Source organism: Psammomys obesus, unplaced genomic scaffold (genome assembly GCF_907164565.1).
Source record: "Psammomys obesus unplaced genomic scaffold, mPsaObe1.curated_primary_1811, whole genome shotgun sequence".
Lineage (NCBI taxonomy): Eukaryota > Metazoa > Chordata > Mammalia > Rodentia > Muridae > Psammomys > Psammomys obesus.
The window spans coordinates 14,700,280-14,723,304 of record NW_026596085.1 but is presented as its reverse complement, the minus strand read 5'-3'; the positions used below and the strand labels follow the sequence as shown (position 1 = coordinate 14,723,304).

Genomic DNA, 23,025 nt, shown 5'->3' with positions numbered 1-23,025 from the left:
TAACTGTGCTTTAAAACCTTGATAAGCTACTCTATTCAAGTGACAGTATTATCAGTAGGTGGTAAGAAAACACAAATAAGCCAGCTTTCAGGGTCTGAGACTTGGCAACTGGTGTTAGGCTGCACTTGAGGGAGGAGTCCGGATTCAAACACTTAAAGGTCAGGGTCCAGGTCTTCTACCTTCTTAGGGAATCTTTTGCCTGGGACCTCCCTTCCCAAGTCCCAGCCACCATCTCTTCCCAGGGAGGAGGCCTTCTTTACATTTCTTTGCCTTCTGTCCCAGGTTGCTTCTTTTTTCTTTTCTTTTTCCTTCCTTCTTTTTTTTTTTTTTTTTTTCAAGACAGGGTTTCTCTTTTTAGCTTTGGCTGTCCTGGACTTGCTTTGTAGACTAGGCTGGACTTGAACTCACAGAGATTATAGGCATGCGCTGCCGTGCCCTGCTCCCAGGTTGCCTCTTACGGGGATATGTTTAAAAAAAAAAAAAAAACCTTATTTTAATCTCTATCTGTGAAAGCATATGCCACGGTGGGCGCCTGCAGAACACCTGGAGCTGGAATTACAGGTAGTTGTGAACTCCACCGGGGACATATGTGCGGGGGAAACACTCAGGTCTCCTGGAAGATAGAAAGTGCTCTTCAGCCCAGGTATGGAGATAGTTCTGATAAGCATCCTCTCCCCTGGAGAGAGTCCTCTCCCAGGTTCCCCATAGTATTAATGGTCAATTTGAATAGATCTAGAATCCCCATAAAGACAAGCCTCTGGGCATGTTTGTAAAGGATTACCTAGATTCGGCTAACTTTGTGAAAACCTGGCCCCAATGTGGTTGGCACCATTCCATGGTCTGTAGAAAAAAAGAGACAGCCAGGAGAGCACAAGCATTCATCCACATTTGCTTTCTGGCTATAGCTGCAATGTGACCAAGCTGCTTCAAGCTCTTGTGCCACGAGTTCAAACCACGTTGTCCTGTGCCCTCAACCTGGGTCTTGTGCCACGAGTTCTAACCACGTTGTCCTGTACCCTCAACCTGAGCCAAAATATGCCCATCCTTTTTACACCTCTCTTGGGGACACTTCTTCCATCCTCTCCTATGGGAAGAACCTCCTTCTAGTTCTTTCCTAAGGCGGCACTTCTGTTCAGCATCCTCTTCCCGAGGAGGAGGGTCTCTGCCCAAGGTCTTCTTCTACGGGGTGGGTTCTTCTTTTACGGGGAGGAGGGTGGGGGCTCGCTATCCAGCCTCCTTTCCTCGTGGGGGAACCTTCATTTCAGGTCTCCCTCCGTGGAGCACTCCAACCTAACATCCCTTCCCTGGAGGGAATTTCTATTCCAGGTTCTGTTGCAATAGGACTAGTTGGCCCAGTAACACATGCCCTGGGGGCAAGTCTTCTTTCCAGGTCCCCTCCCATGGTGACACTTCTGGCCAGTATCCCTTTCCTTCCCCTCAGGAGCCTCTCCCTCCCAGGTCCCATCAAGGGAAAGCATCCATTATAGTAAGGGGGAGTAAAGGGGGGGGGGCGCTGGTATCCCTTCCCCAGAGGGAAACCTCTGCATGAGGACCCCACCAATGGAAGCCCTTCCTCATGGTATCTGTCCCTGACAAGACACTCATTCCCTAGGACACTCTACAGCCCACCCCACCCCGCCCCCTTCAGCCAGCATTCAGGCCTCTGGGGGGCGTCTTTGCCCCCGACGCCCCACTGAGGACCCTAAAAGACCCCCTTCCCTCCCCACGAAGGAGCAGGACTTCCGCTGGGCCCCCTCCCCTCAGGCGGGACTTCCGCCATCGCCCCCCCTCCCCCCCGCCGCGCCGTGTTGTCCTCTGCGCCTGAGGCAAAACAGCTAGTCTCGCGCTCTCTGCCTTGCAGCAGCGCGGGATCTGGGTGACGCGGGCTGCGGAAGCCGGAGCTGTGCAGACCGCGTCCCCGTCTCCTCTCCTGTCGCCTGTCTCCCCCCCCCTCCCTCGCTCTTCTCTCCGCCTCGTCGGGCTCGGCTAAGAGCGAGTGGCAAGATGGCGGCGCCCAGGATGCCACCCTCCCGGCTGTCGGGCGTCACGGTGCCGGCGCCCATCCAGGACCTGGAGGCCCTGCGCGCGCTCACGGCGCTCTTCAAGGAGCAGCGTAACCGGTAACCGCGCGGGGCCTGCTGCCGAGGAGGAACGGGGTCCGCGGAGAGGGCTCTGTGCTGCGCGGCGGGCGAGGCGGGCGAGGCGGGGCGCCGGGCTCGGCAGGCTCGGCCCACGCGCGGCTTGTGGCTCTGTGGCGCGCGCCTAGGCCTGCTCTGGACGAGGCCGCCTGGGCAGGCGATGGCAGCGCCGCTCCCCAAACTGGCTGGGAGGGAGCTGTTGGTTCGGCTCCTCGGGCGAGGGCCCTGAGGGCGGTGGCCGGGGGAGGCGTGTTCAGGCTTGCTTCCCCACCACTGGGTTAAAGGGAGCCTGCCGATCCGGACAGGCTTCTTGACATCTGCTCAGCATTGCTTCCAGCCTTTCTAGCCTTAAAAAAAAAAAAAAAAAAAAAAAAAAAAAAGGAGGTATGGCGCATGTTTTCAATGCTGAGATGAAATTAAACGTGGAAATAGAAGTACGCGAGGCTGTCAGTTCTTGTTGGGTTTGGGTTTTGTAGCATCGTTTGTGCCACAGTTTCCCTTTCTGTTTAGTGGAAATGATGTTGGATGGGACCTCCTTAGTTTAATGGTGGTGGGGATTTAATGAGATCATGCAGATTACATACTTAGGGCATGCCTGACAGCTAGTACAAAATAAGCACTAGTATTTTCTCGTAACAGTAACGGTCTCCCGTACCAAGTATTGTAGGAAGTTGATGGAGAGAAGACTTAGAGCCCTTGCTCTCTCCTGTAGGGAGACAACAAGCAATCCTAGTGTGAACAAAGAGCAGAGAGCATAGTGGAAAAGGGCATTTAGGGTTTTTTGGGTAGGTTCAGTGTTACCTTAACTTTTCTTTAAAAAAAAAAAAAAAAAAAAAGAAAGAAAGAAAAAGTTACCGGATCAGGTGGCATAGACCTTCAATCCCAGCGTTCAGGAGGCATAGGCAGGTGGATCTCTGCGTTCCAGGCCAGACCGGTCAGCATTGTGAAATCCACCCTATCTCAAAAACCAACCAAGCAAGCAACCAACCAAGCACCCAACCAACCAACTAACCAAGCAACCAAGCAAACAACCAACCAACCACGACAAAAGATAATTGTCTGAGCACTTTCCCATCTGTAGATGCAGTAGAAGAGTGTCCCTCTAAAAATGATGTTGAAGGCCCCAAGGGTATTGCTGCTTGGGCTTGTGGGTAGGATGCTACTCAGTGTGATGCTTCTGGGAAGTAGCATTGGTTGATTTGATGCTTGGGCTTGTCAATACCATTCAGGACCTATACCTTGATTATTAAGTGTGTGTATATATAACACTATGAAACAGTCTTTGCAGGAGGCTGAGGTTACAAAAACAAATATGACTTAATTCCTTTCATAATTACTGTGTAAACATACTCTTGTCATAGAGATCCACACAGTAAAGGTTTTGCCTCCCAGAGCCAGGAAAGACAGATGGCTGGAGAGGGCCTGGGAGGATGGTTCAGTGGTTAAGAGCAGTTGCTGTATTTCCAGAGGACCAGGGTTTGAGTCCTAGAACCCATATGGTGGTTCACAACCATCAGTAACTACAGTGTGAGGGGATTTGATGTCCCCTGGTGGTCTCTGGTTATCAGGCATGCACATACATGTATTCATGGACATGATATGCACAGACATACACACACAGGCAAAACACCCATGCCTGTAAAATGACTATTCTAGGGCTACCTAGAAAAGACAGTATCTATGAAAGGATCATATACTGATTTTGTAGAGTTGCAGAGAAACAAACTATGTCTGGGCCAAAGGAGACATTCAAACATTGGTTTTCTTTATGTAACCTGTTGAGGAGATTATGGCTTATAGCTTTCTTGACTTGGTCTGTTGTGAGAGGGTTCTGGGAAACCATTGATGATTTTGCCAAAAAAAGTGGTTTGATAAAATCCACTTGTGAGGAAAGTCTTTCTTATTGTTGTTGTTGGGGATGAAAGAGAACAGAGAAGCTAGAGGCAGAGGGATGAAGTTGTAGGGAAGGGTAGGGTGGAGACATTTATCAGGTTGAATGGATTGGATTCAGTGACCAACTGCATTGTTGTGCTGGGGTGAAGATGAGAATGCTTCTGAGGTTTTGGTTCTGGTTTTTGTGGAGCAGAGTCCCTGTTTCAGGCAGTTTGGAGATCAGAAAAGAGCTGGTGGCTAGGTGCTCTGGTGGAGAGATGCAGTTGTTTTGGTGCAGAATTCTTGATTCTGGTTCTGCCTTGTTATCCCCCCTCCCACTATTTAAAGGTTGATTTATTTATGTATTTGGGTGTTTTGTCTGCATGTATGTCTGAACACTAGAAGAGGGCCTCAGATCCCATTATAAGTGGTTGTGAGCCAGTTCTTGTTTAACTGCTGAGATATCTCTCTATCCCCTTTCTTTAAAATTTTTAAAGAGAGAGAGAGAGGGAGAGAGACAGAAACAGAAAGATTGTCTACCTAAAGCAGTGGTTCTCAGTCTCCTAATGCTGCCACCCTTTAATACAGTTTCTCATATTCTGGTGACCCCCAAATGGAATATTATTTTTATTGCTACTTCATAACTGCAGTTTTGCTACTGTTAACAAATAATGTAAATATATGATATGCAGGATATGTGTTATGTGATTCCTGTGAAAGGGTAGTTAAACCCCCAGAGAGGTCTTGACCCACATGTTGAGACCTGCTAGTCTATAGGTACTTGCATGTATGCTGGTGTTCTGGAGACCAGAAGAGGGAGTTGGGCCTGCTGGAGGTCGAGTTACACTGGGGTGTGAGCCACCTGATGTTGATGCTGGAAACTGAACACAGGTCCTTTGCAAGAACAGCAGGTGCTCTTAACTGTGTCTTTGGGCAAATCTAGGATTTTCTGGCCCAGACTTAAGACATTCTAAGAGGATTTTTTTTTTCTCTTCAAATTTCTGCTTAAAGTTTTTCTTTTAACTTGCCTTCTAGTTTGCTAATCTTATTTTCTTCATCAAACCTGCCATTGTGTTAATAATTGTATTTTTGAATCAGTCTATTTGTTTTTATATTCTTATACTTTGTTAAAATTGACTTCTCATTTAAGTATATTGGTTATAAATTTTGGACCTGATAACTTACTATTGTTAGTTTTTATCTTGTATGTGTGTGGTTACTTCATTCTTTTTATTAAATTTAAAGCTGAATATTTTGTGTGAAAAAAATAAAGCCAGTTCTGGCTATAGTTTCTTTTTTCCATATTTATTCATTACACTTTATTCACTTCGTATCTCACCTGTAGCCTCTTCCCTCATACCTTCCGGGATTGCTGCTCCCTCTTCTCCCATGCCTCTCCCCCAGTCCACTGATAGGGGAGGTCCTCCTCCCCAGCCATCTGATCTAGCCTATCAGGTCTTATCAGGACTGGCTGCTGGCTATAGTTCTTTATAAACTATTTATAAATTTAAAACCAAAATCAACTTAAAGCCCTCTGTTAGCAAGGAGGGAACAACTATTTTTTTTATTAATTGGAATAAAGTGAACCTTGACCTACATATCAGTGCATTGAGAAAAATATTTCAACATGGAATATAGTTCTAAATATCTAAAGTATTTAGAAGGTGGCTCAGTGAGTAAAAGCACTTGTCATGCTAGTCTGATGGCATGATCCCCAGAACTCAGATAAAATTATATGTGATGCTGTGTATAATTCCAGGACTACAGGTGAAATGGAAGGCAGAGACAGGAGAATCAATGAGGAACTTGTGGGCCAATTAGCAGCCCTGCAGAAATAAAAGAGATCACACCTCAAAAAATGAGGTGGAAAGAGAGAACCGCTCCTAAAAGTTGTCCTTTATCTTAGTTTAGGTTTTTATTGCTGTGATAAAACACCAAAAGCAGCTTGGGAAGGAAGGTATTTATTTCAGTTTACATGTTTCAATCACAGTCTGTCATGAGGGAAATTAGGGCAGAAACTCAAGGCAGGAACTAAACTGGAGGCGATGGAAGAGTACTGCTTGCTTGCTCCTCAAGGCTTGCTCAGCCTGCTTTCTTATACTATTCAGGACTATTCACCCCTGGATGGCATCGTCCTCTCTGAGATAGGCCCACCCACACTAATCATCAGTCAAGAAAATGCACCACAAGCTTCCCACAGGCCAGCATGGTCGGGGCATTTTCACAGTTGAGATTCCATCTCTTCTAAAATGTCTAGCCTGTGCCAAGTTGACATAAAAAGTAGCCAGTATAGACTTTGACATATGTGCCATGACACACATGTACCCACTTGTTTGCTCACTCACTCATTGGCTTGTGCACCCCCATACACATACTAAAAAAAAAAAAAAATTAAAGAGTAAAAATTTGCTATAAGTAGAAGGCCTAGTTATGTGTTCACTAACCTTGTTAGTAACCAGGTGGTGCTTGTGGGTTTTGCTTCATGAACATTTTCTCTGTGCCAGTGCTTGCGTTATGTTTTCAGAGGCTGGGCTGAGATAACTGATGTGTGGATGAGGGAAACTGGAGGGGGAAGAAAAGAATACAACCAATGTCAGAATGCCTTGTGAGGCTGATCATGCTATGGGCAGTTGAAGCTTAATTCCCCAGGAAACATGCAGACTGTATTTCCAACTTACCCTTCTGAAGATGCTTGGCTTAAGTGGTTGATTAACCTGTTGGTCATTGGTTGAATATTGATCCTGATGTCGGCTGGCAGAATCCAGGTATGGACTGAGTGTAATAACATATTCAAAAATGCCACACACAGTGATCTGGTATGAAGAGATTTATCATATGGAGGTGAAGAGAGACAGAGAGACAGTGGAAGAGTGTAGGAGAAGAGAGAAAGGGTGAGGCACCCTAAGAATGAAAGTCAGAAAAGGGGAGAGAAACCAAGGCAGAGAGAGCATGTAATGATGGGCCAGTTCTTTATATTTGGTGTGCACAGGCATGGCGTCGGGTTTCTAGGCAACCTAGGAGTAGGCTAGTGCAATGGCTTGGGAACTAACACTGAGGCCTGTCATGAGTTTCAGTCTGCTCTTCAGTTTAGGTCTTCTCTAGTCTGAGACTGTCCACTCTGTCAGTCTTCAAGGTAGCATCTTGTGGAATTCTCGGAGGAGCCCTGTTGGAATTGGCTGTAGCCCTGCTGCTGAGGCTCTCATAGGGTTCTTCCCGCCACACTGGGCTTACCCTGCAGGTTAAGCCTGCAGTGTGGCCCTGCCCTGTTGCTAAGGGGTCTGCACCCTTGGCCTCCTTTCCCTTGCTACTTCAGGGGTTGTTGCGGTTACGTTCTCATGAGAGTGCCAGGCGGAGATGTATTGAGACATCCCAGTGGGTCCCAGAGCTCTAGATAGAGGCTTTCTTCATCTTGATGAGGAAGCTCTGGCTTTTCAGGATGGTCTTTGTGTTGTAGTACCTGCCTTCTTTGCCCCTTGGTTCCCTGCTTGAGAGCCCACAGTAGTTCTCTGTAGATAGAGACCCTGTTTTGCATTACTTGATGGAAATCTTTTTGGAAGTTATATTTTTATTTGCCTAGTGGACATCATATGACCTTCATTCTCCCTTCCTACCATGTGAGTCTCCGGAATCAAGCTAATGATCAGGTTTTCACCTGCAGGTGTTCTCACCCCTCTGAGCCATCTTGCCAGACTGAAGTGTTCTTTTGGGCTCTAGGACTTAGTTCAACACTGCCTTGGGTTACAGTATTAGGACACAGCTGTCAGTGGGTCACTGTGAGTAGTGAGGGCAGCAACCAGTTTTTCTTGTTGCTACTTTTCTCTGTGAACCTTTACCTCAATGCCATTCTTTGAGCAAGGGCTTTTTTCCATGTCTCCCTTCTGTGCTCACTCCTCCCTCTGAAAGTTTTACATTTTCTTGTACCTAATCCCAGTGATTCTGGCTCAAAAGCAAGTATTTTGTTGGTGATTTAGAGAGTGGTAGTATTGGAGATCTAGTTCCTGGGCAGCCATCTTCTACCTGGTCCTTTCTGTGAGCCCTCTGAGCTTCTTGGACATGGCTTTCCATGTAGCCTGTATGTGGGGTACAGAGTTTGCAGGTCTTTTCTGCCCTCACATGCAGAGGAGTCCCATCCTGGTATTGTGAACCACATAGTGTTTTTGATCACTACAATGGATAGGGGACATTTAGCCCTTGTCATCCAGTCAGGATTCAGCTACAGGATCCTGCTTTGTGGGTATGTTGGCTTTTTAGGTTCAGACTTGACTACAGTTGAGTGTTCCCCTTCAGTTTCTGTGTGTGAAGGTGTAGTTTGTTTGTTTGTTTGTTGGTAAGTTAGTCTAGAACTTTTCCATTTTTATTACTGAACATACTGAATTGCTTAGAAAGGAGGGAGGTGTTAACACATGGACTTCTCACGGTCTTCTTCATTTCATTTCTTCTTCAAAGGCATTTCTGCCTTTTACATTTTTATTGAGGAGCGGGAGGGAGGAAGGGAGAGGGCATGCATTTGAGGTCTTTCCACCATGGGGCTCCTGGGGATTTAATTTGGTTTTCAGGTTTGTTACCTTATCCACCAAGCTTCCCCACTAACTCATTATAATAGAATACCCCTTTTCTGCCAGTCTTTTCCTATTGGATAGCACTCTTTTTGAGAGCAGGAACCATTGTCTTTGGAGCATCTCCTGGCAGGGTACCCAGACTGTTTTGATGTTCAGTGAATTGAATAGAGCATTGAGGATGAGCCAGTTGGTTCCACTGAGGAAAAAAATCACTTCTTAACACTAGAAAATCACTTTAACACTAGAAAGCTGCTCGGGGTGCTGTGTTATGTGCTTAACTACCTATATTGTTGCTTTTCTCATTGCTGTGGCCAAATGCTTGACAGAAGCAATTTAAAACTTTGACTCACTGAACAGAGTTTGTCAGTGCCTGAAAACATAGTGGTAGGATCTGTGAAGCACTGTTTACGTTGTTAGTAGTGGGGAATCGGGGCTTGGGGTGCAGGTAATGCTGGTGCTCAGCTAGTCTCATTTTCTGTCTTTTTTCCCTTCTACAATTGGGCATCCAGTCTTCTCTCAGTTAAACCTCTCTGGAGATACTTTCATAGACATGTTTAAAGGTGTGTCTCTTGGCTGATTCTAGATCCAATCAATTTGACAATGAAGATTAAGGTATTTGCCAAGTGTTTTGGGGCATCTATAGTTCATATAGTAAAATGAGCTATATTTGGCTTGTTTCCTACTACTAAATGAGCTATATTTGGCTTGTTTCCTACTACTAACAAAGAAATAGCACAAATGTCAACATTAAATTTATAAATGTCTCAAGCCTTTTATAGCTTTTTATACATACACACTTATAATTTTCCTTCATAATTTATTTACCATTTCACAGCTGATTTTGTTCTGGTTTGAGTATGAAGCGACTACCACTAGGACATGGTTGTCTGTAGGCATAAAGTTATTGCATAATTCAAATGCTGATTTCTGTACCACTACATCTGGTTGTAATTCTTGTTCTGAGAATCTCCTATCTCAATATTGTGTAAACACTGCTTCCCAATAGTCCAATAAAGTAGCTTATAGTCAGTCACTGAACAGGGGAGAGACTAGGGCTGGACTTCCTGCCAGCCTGGGGAAGAGGAGTTAGAGGAGGAAATAGGTGATTCAGTCATGGAAGAGGTCTAAGAAACATCGGAGGAGAGAGCTGGAGAAGGAAAAGCTACAAATGCAAATATTTCTGGGTTGTGCACTGGGAGAAAGTCAAATTAGCTTAGAGGGTAAAGAATGGAGTAATAACTACTCAGTTATTGTATTGTGCAGCTTATTATTAAACAAACATAGAAGAATCTCAATTATTTGTGTGATAGCCAGGTCAAGAGAGAAACAAACACAGTTTTATAAAAATAATATAACTGTTGTTAGCTAATGGATTTTGGGAATTGATTGAATCTTGATTGCTCTCATCAATGGATTATACCCTCTATGAGGCCATCATATGATTGCATTATTGAGAGGTGGAGGATGTAGGCCACTGAGGACATGACCCTAGACCAGTGGTTCTTAACCTTTCCAATGCTGTGACCCTTTAATGCAGTTCCTCATGTTGTGACACCCAACCATAAAATTATTTTCATTGTTACTTCACAACTGTAATTGTGCTACTGTTATGAATCATAATGTAAATATTTTTGTAGGTACAGGTTTGCCAAAGAGGTTGCTACCCACAAGTTGAGATGCCCTACAGGCTGTATCATGTTCTGGTCCTCTCAGGTGTTTCTTTTTCATTGCTTTGGTTTGCCATGTGGTGTCTTTTCTGATACATGCTTCTGCCAACAGGATGTTCCACTCAAGCATGTAGAGCAGGTCATCATGGCTAAGCATGTCCTCTGAAGCTGTGAGCCAAATAAATCCTGCTTTTAGAGGCTGTTTTTGTTAGGTGTTCAGTTATAGTGGCACAGAAAGGATGAATACTTTTGGAAATCTTTTTGATACCTAGGCCTGTGTTCTGTATTTCTACCTCTTTTCAAGATCATCATACAGTGTTAAAAGCACATAATTTCCTGCCAGTCCTTCACAGGCAGGAATCTTATTTGACTCTGTATTCCCAACTTCATCCACATCTAGCACATATGAGTATTTGATAGTATTTTTATGATTTTCTCGATCCCTGCATGTAAAATAAAAGCACAGAAGAGAGACTGTAGTTGAGGAATATATAGGAAACGTCATTGTGATAAACTACTGGTTTCAAGGGATAGAAAATGACTTGGGATACTGAGTTGCTTGCATAAATATGTTGACTAACTTTCTTGAAGAAACCAAATATATTAAGCCCTTCAGAAGTCAGAATAGCACAGGAGTAAAAAATAAACCTGTCTATCTGTGCACACTCATACACATGGGTTTCCCCTAACCATTACTGAGCCTGTGGCCAGCAAGTCTGTGAGTGCCCCCAAAGAACAAAACAACTTGCCTCCCAAACAAAAAACCCAGACAGGTCATCAGCTTAGTTGAAGATGCCATATGGCATTTGACTCAGCCATGATTCAGTTCGATTGTTTGAGAGCATGTCAAGTTCCTCTATAAAAAGAGCTGAGCAGTGGCAATCTCCTTTATTTTTACCTGTGCCATGAGCTGGAATACCACATGGAGCTATTTGGTAAGGTGTCTGACTCAGCTTCAAAATAAAGAAGTGCTTAATATGAGGCCACCTCTCCTTTCAGTTATCTTAAGTGGATGAAGTGGTCAGGGAAGAATTTGAGCTAGCAAGACAAAACAAATAAGGATATGTTTGTGACTGCCAGAACTTTGAGGACATTTTAGCCCTTCCATTCTTCCGGTCTTTTGTAGTGGTCACTGGACTCAGAGGCTTGGTCAGTGATCTGTGAGTGAGGCTACTAAGAAGCAAATGACTCCTGGGATTGTTAATCAGCTGAGCCAGGTTCTCTGATGGCTACAAGACTAGGTAAGCTTTAGTTATGTATGAGTGATACTTTCTTATTACTGCCACCAATGAGTTTATGTGTGCAGCACCTACAGTAGTAGCTAACATAGGGTTAGCACTATTTAAACGTTAGCTACTGGCTTTGTCCTGGTCGCCATGATCACGATCATGACCACCATAGAGAACTGAAACTATATCAGAAAACTAGAAGACTTACATGATGAAATACATCAGTTTATTAATGAAACCTCAACAACAAAAACATTTTCCCCAGGTTGACCTGTAAATTCAGTGCCACTCAAGATAACATTTCAGTAAACATTTTGTTAGAAATGCTACCTTTTAACAGTGGGAGGTGTTTTCTGTTTTCTCCTCATTTTGTAGCTTAAGTTGGGTTGGTTCCCCTTGATTGTCACTGGTGGTGTCAGACTTCTGTCCACCAAACACACCTTGACTCTTGTTTTTGTAATATTTTTATTGTTAGTTATGTATATGTGTGTGTGTGTGTGTGTGTGTGTGTATTGTAGTGCTTGTTTTACAACTCTATTTGGGGTGCTTAGGCCTCAACCTCCTTTCAACCTCCTAACCCTACATAGGAGAGAAAAGGTTAGTGGGGAGAGGGGGCCCTTTACTTCTCTGGTCTGTTGAGGACTAGTGGGTTTTTTTTAGGGTTCTATAGCAATCTTTGTCAATGGCAGACACAGACAGCAGGCTCTTCCATGCTGCTGTGCCCCTAAGTGTTTCTCTCCATCTGTCTGCTCCAAACTGCCACACCATCCATCTCTGGTCTCTCCAAACTGCTACATGCCACACATCAACACCAAACACCACACCGTCTCTTTCTTCGATCTCGTATTTATACTCTCAGTCCTTGACCACGCCCCTCTCTGTGCAGCCTGTGGAAGACCCTTATCAGCTGGCAAAAGCCACACCCAGCACGAGACAATTAACAGGTGTGGACAAACTATAGGCCAACTAAAATCCCACACTTGGGATTAGAACAAAAACATAATTACATAACAAAGAAACCAACACTTCCATTACAGTGTATACTTGTAAATGTGATCCACATGGAGACCAGAGAGGAGCTGGGGTTACATGGAGTTGTGAGCTGCCTGGAGTGGACACTGGAGCCTAACTCCCATCTTCTGGAAGACCAGCCAACACTCTTACCTGTCGAGCCATCTCTCCAGCCTTTTTGTGTGTTTTGTTTGTTTGAGACAGGATCTTGCTGTGTAGTCCGTATTGTCCTTTAACTCATCCCTTCTTTCTGCCTTAGCTTCTAAATGCTGGGATTACAAATTTGCACCACTTTACCTGGTTTTCTCCAGCTTTTGTCCATGCTGTGGCAGTGTACTCCCTGTTGAATCAGTCTTGCCGTTTAAATATTTGTGGGTCATTCCATCTTATTTTTTGAAAAGTTTAGCTTTAGGTTACTAATAACTGTGTATTGCTTTAATTGTCTTAAATCTTCGTCATTTCAATGTTTGCAAAGGTAACTCTTTCATTGCCCAACCTCATTTTTTTGATTGTTAGTGAGCTTGACTTCCAGGTGTTCTCACTTTCACATTGCCATGTGTTACACGTTACCAGGACCTTATTTTTAACCTAGCTGCTTTCATCATGACCCCACTTCTAGCTACCTGATTTGTCTTTTTTCTACCCTAACATGACTTTAGCGTAACCTATAGCTTATTGATTCTGTTTCCTATTGTTGAATATTAATATTTATTATTGATTTATCTTTTAGTTAAGCAGCGGTTATTCCTAAACCAGCTGTATACCCAAATCATCATACAGAGACTAGGATTTATTTAATTAACCTAGAGCACAATACTGGGTAATAGTTTTTCCATCCTAAATCTCCAAGCCCATATAGTTTCCTACCATTCAGATTTCATCCATTATACTTGCTTTTAGTCATATCTTAGGTCTGGTTCATCTCTCCTCATGGATCTAAGACCTCTCTTATTGATCTCTGCTCTCCTTTCCTCTCCTCCCACTCGTTTCCTTCTCCTCCCCTACAGGCAAGGATATCCCGTCCTATTCTCTCCATTGCTCAACATTATGTTTATTTATTTTATTGACAATACAAAGAACAAATTATGGCATGTTTACACAAAACAGGTGATGCTTAGCCTAAGCATCATAATACAATGTCCAAATTGAAATCAAATAATGGAATAGAAAAAATAGAACAAGGATAAATTATATACATTCCAAAAAAACAAAAAAACAAAACAACATTATGCCAACAGTTTCCTATCCCTAACTTTTTGTTTTTCATTCCCTTCCTAATTTCACATTTCCCTTTTTAATTTGGATTCATGGAGCTAAACATTTCCATGTATCCTTTGCCAGTTAAATTCCACTTGTTTATGTTGTCACCCAAATAACTGAATGAGGACAGAGGAAAACAGTCATGCTTAGCTTACTGGTCGCTTTAAATTGATGTTTGCTATGTAGCCATGCTGATTGTCCTTTAATTTTTGATAGGTTGTAATTGTATGCATTTATGAAGTACACTGTGATGTTTTGGTGTCCAAGTAATGCTTATTACTTGGCGAGGTGCAGGGCCTGCTCTCCTGAGTGCTATAGCCAGTGAGGGGGCAGGGCTGGGTCTCCAGCAGTCATGCTCTTGGCCAGTTTTCCCTACTACCACAGGTGGCAAAGGTGAAGGGAGAGGGCATCACACCTACACCCACACCACCTCACAGCAGACAGTTCTCCCTCACTCATGACCGACCTCAGGCCGGCTCACCTGTGCCCCTGCCACCAGGGCCAGCTCTACTGTGCTGTCTTGGTGACGTGTAGGACCTGCTCTTCTGAGTGCTGTAGCTGGTGAGGGGCAGGGATAGCTCTCCCTTGCTCATGACCTGGTGGGCAGCTTTTTCTGGCTGCTGGTGGTAGCAAAGGGGGAGACAGGGACTGTGTCCCCCCTTGGCAGATGAGTGGTGGGGTCAGCTTTCCCACATTCATGGGCCTACTCACCCCCACCCCCACCTCCAGGACCAGTGAGCTACCTGTCCAGCCTTAACACAGTAGAGTTGTGTTTGAATCCAGCCTTGTTCATTTGTTTGTCATCTAAGGCTGCTTTTCTGATAACGGGAAGGGCTGAGAAGTTGTTTTGGGGAGTTTCTGGCTGTCAAAGCCTAAAATATTTGCTAAGATGCTCTTTACACACAGCTGTTGTGACCCAGCAGAATGGGTTGGTTAGGGATGTCAGGGACCACCTGAGCCTGGATGGGATGAAGGTGCAGAGTGCACAAAGGAGAGGCCTGATCTTGGAAAAGGCACATTTCAGAATTTGGCTGTAGGCTCTTTGTGGCAGTTGATAAAATGTTTTTTTTTTTTTTTTTTTTTTTTAATTACTGTTTTTGATCAACAAGATCAAATCAGTAAGCAAAGTTTGTGGTTTTATGTAACAACCAGTGATTAGGAAAAAATATCTGTGAACTGTTAATTATTTTTCTCAGCAACAATGGCTAAAATACTCTACATATAAGCCAGCTTTTAAAAAATTCAGTGCTTAGGTATTAGAATAATTTTTAAAACAAGTGTGATAGTCTTAGTTGTAGTTATTCTAGCAGTTAGTTTCCTTTTCAGTAGGAGGTCCACTGATAAATTAACTGTAAAATGTGTGTACATATGGTATATTAGGCCTGTCTAACCTGTGACATATAATCACTGGTAGTTTTCTTTAATTTTACTCAAACAGAACTTGCCAAGACCAACAAATGTGTTGAAACTTGAAGGAAATGAAATTCTACCTTTTGTGTAACTCAAAGGAATTTTTTTGTCCTCTAATACAACATTTCATTTATACATTGTCTTCAGGGTATGCATTCCTATCTAATAGGAACGTCTAACGGCTGAAGTTTAATTGTCTTCATAAGCACTCTGCCTTCTGCGAATGAAGTAGCTAAGCTTCTTAAAGCCCTTTTGAATATTTTTGTTAGTTTGGTTAAAGTAGGACTGACAGCGATTATTATTAATAATGCTTGTAATATGGGACCGACTGACTGATCTTTACCAGCTATTTCATTGTCGTTAATCATTACGTATTTAGATGCATTACGTTGTCTTGACTATGGACACAGGCTTTGCAGCGCTGTAATGCCAAGTTGTTTTCTTCAAGGGCTGTGGAGAAGGGAGATAAGTGGGGAGAGGTGAATGTTTTCACTGTTGTTGAGAAGAACATTTTTGTCGTCATCTAGGAAACAGTGTTTATATTTGTATTATTTCAGGTAGGGCTAATAGAATCTGTAGCTATTTGCCGTCTGACTGGAGGAATTTTTTTTTTTTAATTTCTTTCTTTCTCAGATTTTGTAGAGAGAAACAAATATGGGTATTCTCTTCAGGAAATTTAAAATACAGTTAATTTGGACTATAGACCTAAATGAATCTGTTTTAGTAATTAATAGGGAAGGAGAAATTAAATATGCTAAATAGAAATCACAAGACATCTATCTACATTAGAGCCACATCTTAAAAGGTGACTGTTTTTCAAGTTTGTGCATTTAGGCTATGTGGATCTCTCGGAGGAAAGAAAAAGAATTAAGCTAATGTCTCTGAGGTACTGCCTCAGAGTGCAGTACCCTGGAAGGCAAGGTTCAGGCTTGGACCTCTTTCATTAGGCCTCATTGCAGTGAGGCCTCTGTTAGTGAGTGCCAGTGGACTAGAGGTACAAAAAAGACTAGGTTCTAGTTTGCAGAGCTGCAGGGCACACTGATGGGAGTGTGGATGAGTTTCATCAGGGACATGGTCTTGAAAGGACTTCTGGAAAAGGAGGTGCTTAGGCTGGAGGGTGCAGCTGGTTGTAGAATGTTTTCCTTAAGGTCAGAACCACTCCAAGCTCACACAGGTGAAGACTTGTGTGGGGACAGTGTGACAAGTGTATTCTGGTGGAGGGAGGAGCACAGCTGAGCAGACGTACAGGAGCTTGGAAGCGCATGCTTGCAGGAACCCATGGGCCTAGAACCTGGGAGAGCAATAACAACAATCACTCTCCTGAGTCATTTTCCTTTGTTTTACAAACACAGGTTATTTTGTATCTGACGGATATGTAATGTGAGCTTACTCTGTAGAAGCTATTTATGGTTAATTGGATTTTAGGAGTCTTTTGATGGCTCTTAAATTCAGCTCCATTTTGTTTGTAATAAGGGCCCAGTGTATCCATGACAAATGGACATGTAACACCGGGATTATATTTGTAGGCTAGCACATGACCTTAATTGTTCTATGGTCTGTAAACTATAAAAACACCATTTTTTTTTTTTTTAGAATAACTGTCTTCTTTAGTCTGTAGCCATAGTTTTGTTCCAAAGTTTGTGCTGCTTTAGATATCAGTTTTTAGTAAAATGTGTGGTAAGTAATTAAGGAATGACCTGGCTTTCAAGGGAAGACTGATGACGTGGCAGTGGCATCTGTGAAGAACATGGAGGATCAGCTGAAGGAATTGAGACTAGCTCCATCTTCACAGGTGTGAATCCACATCTCTTGGCCACCAGAGGAGAACAGAGAAATTACTGTAGATTATTCCGGTTGTTTTCTTATTATTTTTGCACTACTGAAGTTTAAACATAGGATCTTGTGCATACTAGTAAAATGCGGTGCCATTGAGCTACCTTAGCCCTCTGTTTTTATTTGTAAGACCAAATAATAAATGTTGAAACTATGCATCTGAACACATACAGGTAATTGGGTTTGTCATAGAAATTGTGATACTCTTGTCATTCTTCACTGTGTTTCAAACTCTTGCTTATTTTCTCCAGTATATTCAGTAATCCTTAATGGGAGTGTTAGTAAATGTTCTTCTTCTTTTTTTTAAAAAAAGACAGTATTGTCAGCAAACATGTCGTACATATGTAATTGATATAGTTGCCGAGGCAAGTGGATATCACTGTTTTTGCTTGGTCACTAAGTCACTGAAACACTGGGTCAAAGTTTTATGACTTGTATTTGGAAACAGTGCTGACTGATGGGGTGGAGGGAGGATAGATATTTTTTGTGTATGTTTCTCAGTCTCCCTCCCTGACCCCCAGACAGGGTTTCTCTGTGTAGCCCTGGCTGTTCTGGAACTCCTCTGTAGACCAGGCTAGCCTCAAACTCACAGAGATCCATCTGCTTCTGCCTTCTGGGTGCTAGAATTAAAGGCACATGTCACCACCACCTGGCTGTTTCTTAGTTTTTAATTAATTAATCAATACCCTGCCTTTTTCCTGAAACAAATTTCAGATACCTTAAAGATAAATTAAGAAAAAAAAAAAAAAAAAGACAAGAGAAGAGGGCAGAGTTGTAGGTCAGTGGAAATTGCTTAACATGTGGGAGGCCCTGAGTTTGGCCCCTATTTATGCCCAAGAGATAAGTAAGGAAACTGGGGAGAAGAGAAAATACAGATAAAGTGGGATTCATATTGTTAGAAAACATGAGCTATATAGCTGTCTCTAGATTTCACAAAGGCCCAGCCGCAGGGAAGCATTGGTTATTTGTCTCTCTAAGACTGAAAGACACCACATAATACACAAGAAGCCATGGTGCTGAAGTTCTTACAGAAAAAAAGTCCCCTGATCCTGTAAAGGAAGGGAACATATATGGAGTGTCTTTGATGGTTGATGTCCAGGCAGCACAGGATGGTAATAGTTTGGAGCTTCTGTGGTCTGGCTTAATCCTTTGATTCTCCACTGAGAACAGAGAACATTCAGATGGCTAGGACTGTCTGTAAGAGTCTCTTCGTTGTCCCACATGGCAGTTTTCTTCAATCTTTAAACGCAGGTTGTTGTTTCTTTAGGGGAGGTATCAAGTGAGGAAATTGGCTTTCATTAAGGTACCAAATTGCACCCAAAAATTGTCATCTTCAGATCTCTGAAATGACAGTAGGCTGTACTCCTGGCATGCGAGAAGACTGTATTCCTGAGAGTCATTCTCATAGGGGAGCTGACTGGCGCACACCACACCCTTCTGCTCCCTCCCTCCCTCCCTCCATCTCAGGTGTAGAGTTGCTCATGTTAATTTTGGTGTTGGCTTCATGGGATCTAAAGAGTGGATGGCATGCTTGCTTGTCCTCTTGGTTGCCCTTCCAAGATCCACATTAGGCAGTGGCAGATCCATAAGCAAGAGAGTTCATCAGGACTGGATTATGATTGTCCCGGGAATGCAAGTACTGGGATCAGAGGACTTTAACTGGAATTGTGACTCTAGCACTTATTGGCCAAGTGATTTGGGTAAGCAGCTCCTTCCCTTATATTGTCTATAAAATGGAGAGGACAGTATTGATTTCAAGATTGTTTCAAAGGCAGAGGGAGAGAACATGTAAGGACTAACAGCAGCAGTAACCCACATATAGTAGGTACACAGTCTACACTGCAGCCCATAACTTCTGGTTCATAATGAAGAAGCTGCAACAGGCGAATCCAGTTTCCCCTCCGTCCATCCGTCCGTCCGTCCCTCCCTCCGTCCGTCCCTCCCTCCCTCCTTCCCTCTTTGTCCTTCTCTCTAGTTTTATAACAACTCTATCTTTTTTCAGGGAAACAGCACCCAGAACGATCTTCCAGAGAGTCCTGGATATCTTAAAGAAATCTACTCATGCTGTTGAGCTGGCCTGCAGGGATTCTTCCCAAGTGGAGCACCTGGCTTCCAGTCTTCAGCTAATCACTGAATGCTTCAGGTGTCTTCGGAATGCTTGTATAGAGTGTTCTGTGAACCAGAATTCAATCAGGTAGTGACACACTTTCTTCTGAGTGTTTCTTATGTGTGGTTAATGTTTTAGCTTTATAGTATTGCCCATTGTTTTTACAAAACTGTCCTTTACCTCTAGATAGGAAACATTTCTATTTTTCTTGTATTCTCTTTAACAAGAGGGATTATTCAGCTTTCCTGTTTGTAATTTGTAACTTGTTTAGAAGTATTTGATTCTTTATTTAACAGTTATTTCAATTTGTCATTGGTTCCATATTTCTAGGTTCTGCCTGGCCAAGTTCACATGGAGTTCTTGATCTTTTAATTACAGATGTTTCCATAACCCTGTATTTACATTGAATATTTCATAAGTTTCTGAGATTATATGTTAGAGACTAAAGCTCTGAGTACTTTCCATCCATCTTAAGCTGTGCTTGATTTTGAGAAGTGTTAAGTACTGAACAGAGCATGCTATCTGCTGCTCTTCCCTTTGTACAGCTTTCACACCTAGAGCTGAGCTTCTTTCCTTTTGTCTACCTCCCCTCCCCCAAGAATGGGTTTCTCTTTGTAGTCCTGGCTGTCCTGGAACTCACTCTGTAGACTAGGCTGGCCTCAAACACAGAGCTCCACCCGCTTCTGCCTCCTGGGTGCTAGGATTAAAGGCATGCACCACCATGCCTAATTTTCCCTCTTGCTTTTATGAAACCAGATTCTTGTTAAAAATTGTTTTAGAATATTTTAGTTGCAATGAAGTTGGAAGCCACAAGCAGGATGCTCACCTTTCTTTCCTGGATTTGCATGTAGAAAGGGCCTCAAGGCCTCTCCATCACTGCTGTGATGGGTGAAGTTGAGCTGGTCCAGAAGACATTTGATTCCCTTGGCTGCTTAGACAGTCTTATACCTGAGGCTTTAATATGATTAATGAGATTTTTAAGATGAAAGGAAAGGAAGAAAAAAAAGCTAGAGTTGTTTTAACATCAATGCTAAAACGTACCTGCCATCTCTTTTGGGAAAATGGATAGAAATAACAATAATCTTGCTATTAATGGTTATTATTTTGCTTTTTTAGCTAATTAATTTTTTAAGATTATTTATGTATCTGTGTGTCTGAGTGTGTGGGATCCTCTGCAACTGAAGCTGGTGGGTGTGGAGAGCTGAATTTGCATCCTTTAGAAGAGCAGCAAGTGCTCTTAACTGCTGAATCATTTCTTCAGCCCCAATATCAGTATTTTAAAAACATAATGGTATGTTCTGGAGACCTGGGCCAGAATACCAGTTTCTTTTATGTTTTCCTAGGTGGGGAAGGACCAGGAGCCTAGAATAGTCTGCACATGGGCTGGGGTGGCCTCAGCGGGGAGGAAAGAAGCTCTAGCACTAGGTTTGGGCCTTTGTGCTCACTTGCAGTATTTTAAGCCTTGGGATAAACTGAAGAACAGTGGGCTACAGTTTTGTGGTTGTTCAAAGGAAGAAACCATGGCTTGGAGCAGTGAAAAAACTTGTCCAGAAGTCATTCACAGATACATAGGGAGCTAGTGGTACTCTTTCCAGCTCCATGCTGAAAAGCAAGTTCTTGCCATTGTCTCGCCCTCAGAAGGTTCTCTGCCTGTGATTATAGTCAGTCACCTAGCCTGCCCATGGGACACCGCACATGGAGGAAGCCCCTCTGAATGTCACTTTCCCCTTTTCACAAGGTAACAAGGTAGTGACTGGTAGGTGAGACTTCTTAGCTGTGGCATCAGTGGGATGGCAAGTGTACAGTGCTTCTGCCTCTGCTGGGAATGCTGTCACCTGCCTTCAGACTACTGTGTTTGATCTGAGCAATACTTACCTACTAAAAACAACAACATGAAAATAATACTATGGGAAATGAAGTATTCAGTCATATGGCATGGTCATCAAAGCATGTACTTATGGTTAACTTTTACTGTGTCAACTTTTATATGGCACACATGAAAATAAAAAGATAAGGGCACCAATTGTTCTGTCTTTTGGTTTGGTTTCTAGTATTATATTATTATTGTTGTTGATTTTCATTGGGAAATTTTAGTCATTTGAGGCATTAGCTTCCAGAAAAATATTTTAGTCAGAAATACAACAAAGATTCTAGTGGGAACTTTGCACATAGTTTTAACTAAAGCCAATATTTCTGAGTTTGTTAGATTCAGGTTGAAACATCTATATGTATGTGTTTGTGTGTGTGTGTTTTCTTCGTTTGTTATTCAAGGTTCAGAAGATATGCCATTAAGGCCCAGATCTCTTTTGTATGGCAGGGATGTAATACAGCAAACAGTCTGAAATCTGGTCATGTGACATTTCAGGAAATACCCAGGAAAACTGTTCAACGTATTATCTCTGCATGTAAATAAAACCGCTGCTGCTGTAGTCACTGTATGTTTTTTGTATATGGCCAGCTAATAGTTAAGCTTTGGGAAGTTTCTGTTATATTTCTCAACTATTCCATTGTAGTATGACATCAACCAAACAGTATGTGAAAAGAGTGAGCATATTTGCATTATATTTTTAAACTCCGAAATTTGAATTTTATGAAATAAACTTCATATCCTTCCCTTCAGCCCTCTTGTAACATTTAACGAAGCAAAGTGTCCCATTATCCTGGGAGCTGTTGCCTATGTAGAAATGAGTAGAGTAGGATGCAGTAGTATCTTTCCTGGGAAGCAGGTGTTGTGCTCTTTCTCACTGACTGCCTGAGTGAAGGGGCTGGAGCAGTGACTGCCCACCTGTACCTGTACCTGAGAATAGGGAGAGAGCACTTTTGCCACATGTATGATGACTAAAATAGGTTTAACATATAGTTCTCAAATTTGATCCAGACAAATCAGGATCTTCTCTTTGGTAATTTGGTCTTAATTCTTATTCATGTTGAGAAGGGAGTAAGTTGGGGTTGTATTAGTTTTCCATTGCTGTAACACATTAGCACATACCTAGGGCTGAAAATAACAGTTGTGTCTTCACAGCTGTAGGTGAGGTTCTGAATCCAGCTGGCCTGAGATCAAAGCATCTGCAGGGCTGTTTCCTTTCCAGGAGGGTCTGGGGGAAATTCTTCCTTTGTCTCTTCTTGCTTTTAGTGGTCTTCTGCTTTCCTTGGTTCACAACCCCTTCCTCCATCATCAAGGTAACAATGTGTAGTATCTAACAGACTCTCTTTCTGACTGACTTCCTGCGACCCTTTCATGAAGACCTGTAATAGATTGTATAGAATAATCTCCCCACCTCAAAATTGGTCATTAGTTACGTCTAAATAGTCTCATGTATTTGCTGACACTAGTTCTGAATCTCTGATACTAACTGAATGTTTAGTAATTCACTTCTTTTCTGACACTATCTATGGGAATTAGTCATAACTTAAAAGGCTCACTTCCTGGTTGGCTGTTGCTATAAGTAGGCACAGCAAGAAACCACTGAACACAGCTATTCTCCATGGATAGAAAGAACAGTTGTGATAGAAAAAATCTTTCTGGCTGCCTGGGACCGTAGAGAACAACAGCCAGCTATAAACACCTGCTAGGTTCTATAAAGATACATGGAGGGGCAGCTTAGATAGAGGAGGTACTGTCACTGTGGTAAGAAGTATTTGGTGCAGCTGGTTGTTAAGGGCTTCTGAGAAATGCTTTTGCTTTTTGTTTTCTAGCAAAACCAAGCTTAGGCGGGGATTGAGTCATTGCCAGTAGCACTGCCACTTTGGGGGTCTACCTCTTTGTGACTTAGGAGTTGCTACTTGTGATACTATCTAGAAATCAGGTACCCAGGCAACCCCCATTTCTGTGTGACTGACTAGGAATTGAGGGTTCCATGACGGCGTTCAGTTTCACAGAACTCAAGAAAGTAGGTTTCTGGTTCACCATAAAGGATATATACCAGGAACATCCAGGTA

At 42.9% G+C, this 23,025-nt stretch overlaps 1 protein-coding gene across 1 annotated transcript in view; it reads left to right on the top strand.

Annotated features, from left to right (window-relative positions):
* The first annotated feature begins 1,793 nt into the window (after positions 1-1,793).
* Atxn10 (ataxin 10) overlaps positions 1,794-23,025 on the top strand; it is a 128,940-nt gene continuing 107,708 nt past the window's right edge. The window contains exons 1-2 of the mRNA XM_055627047.1: positions 1,794-2,120; positions 18,982-19,173. Coding sequence (XP_055483022.1) covers positions 2,005-2,120; positions 18,982-19,173 — 308 coding nt within the window. The 5' untranslated portion in view covers positions 1,794-2,004. The remainder of the gene's footprint in view (positions 2,121-18,981; positions 19,174-23,025) is intronic.